Genomic DNA, 1,069 nt, shown 5'->3' with positions numbered 1-1,069 from the left:
CCATATATATTTGATCCGTGCGGATCTGGCAGGAAGTACAGTTGTCACTAGTCAAAATCAGATAAATCTTTGTTAAAAGGCTATAAACTACTCAAAGTAAGTGGGCTTTATAGCTTTGAGTTTGCTACCAATAATTGATAATTTCATTTTTTATTTTTTTATTTTCTTAGTGGTAAGCGCGCCAGCCAAGTTGAAGGGAACGTTTTTTCTATTTCTTATTGCATCACTCTTAGCTCAAAGCTTATATATAGCGTGAGTTTCATGACAAGCTTCTCATTCAACACAACACAATCTCTCATCATATATCAGAATCTCTCTTTCATTCTTCTCTCACAACATACATAATACACACCAACATAACATATATAATTAAGAAACTTTCGGCTTTGTTACTAAATATTAATCTGTACGCTATAATTAACAAGCTAAGAAGCAGCTAGATATAATAATGGGTATTGAGATTGAGAAACCTTGCGTGGTGGAGCTTTCCAATATTGCAGTTTCTAACACTCATGGAGAAGACTCTCCTTATTTCGCTGGTTGGAAAGCCTACGATGACAACCCCTATGATGAACTCACTAACCCTTCTGGGGTTATACAAATGGGACTAGCAGAGAATCAAGTAAGTAAATACATGCATTATTATAACCACACTATATACACATATTATACATATATATTAGAATATGAACACTAATCTTGTTATTTTTTTATTGTGCAGGTTTCATTTGATTTACTTGAGAAATACTTGGAGGAACACTCAGAGGCCACAACATGGGGTAAAGGAGTTCGTAATAGTAGCTTCAGAGACAATGCTTTGTTTCAAGACTACCATGGACTCCACTCTTTTAGAGCTGCAATGGCCAGCTTCATGGAGCAAATAAGAGGAGAGAGAGCCAAATTCGAGCCTGACCGACTCGTCATCACTGCTGGTGCAACCGCAGCCAATGAACTCTTAACCTTCATCCTCGCAAACCCTGGAGACGCTTTGCTCGTTCCAACCCCTTACTATCCAGGGTAACAAAATGCTTTATATATACATTTAATTATATATTATAAAAAAATTATT

General features: G+C 36.3%; 1 protein-coding gene across 1 annotated transcript in view; it reads left to right on the top strand.

Annotated features, from left to right (window-relative positions):
* The window catches only part of LOC107634514 (1-aminocyclopropane-1-carboxylate synthase 7-like), a 2,140-nt gene continuing 1,360 nt past the window's right edge, over positions 290-1,069 (top strand). Inside the window, exons 1-2 of the mRNA XM_016337974.2 lie at positions 290-622; positions 722-1,017. Of these exons, the coding sequence (XP_016193460.1) occupies positions 449-622; positions 722-1,017 (470 nt within the window). The 5' untranslated portion in view covers positions 290-448. The remainder of the gene's footprint in view (positions 623-721; positions 1,018-1,069) is intronic.

The sequence above is a fragment of the Arachis ipaensis genome, chromosome B03 (genome assembly GCF_000816755.2).
Source record: "Arachis ipaensis cultivar K30076 chromosome B03, Araip1.1, whole genome shotgun sequence".
Taxonomy (NCBI): Eukaryota; Viridiplantae; Streptophyta; class Magnoliopsida; order Fabales; family Fabaceae; genus Arachis; species Arachis ipaensis.
This window is presented reverse-complemented; position numbering and strand designations above follow the sequence as displayed.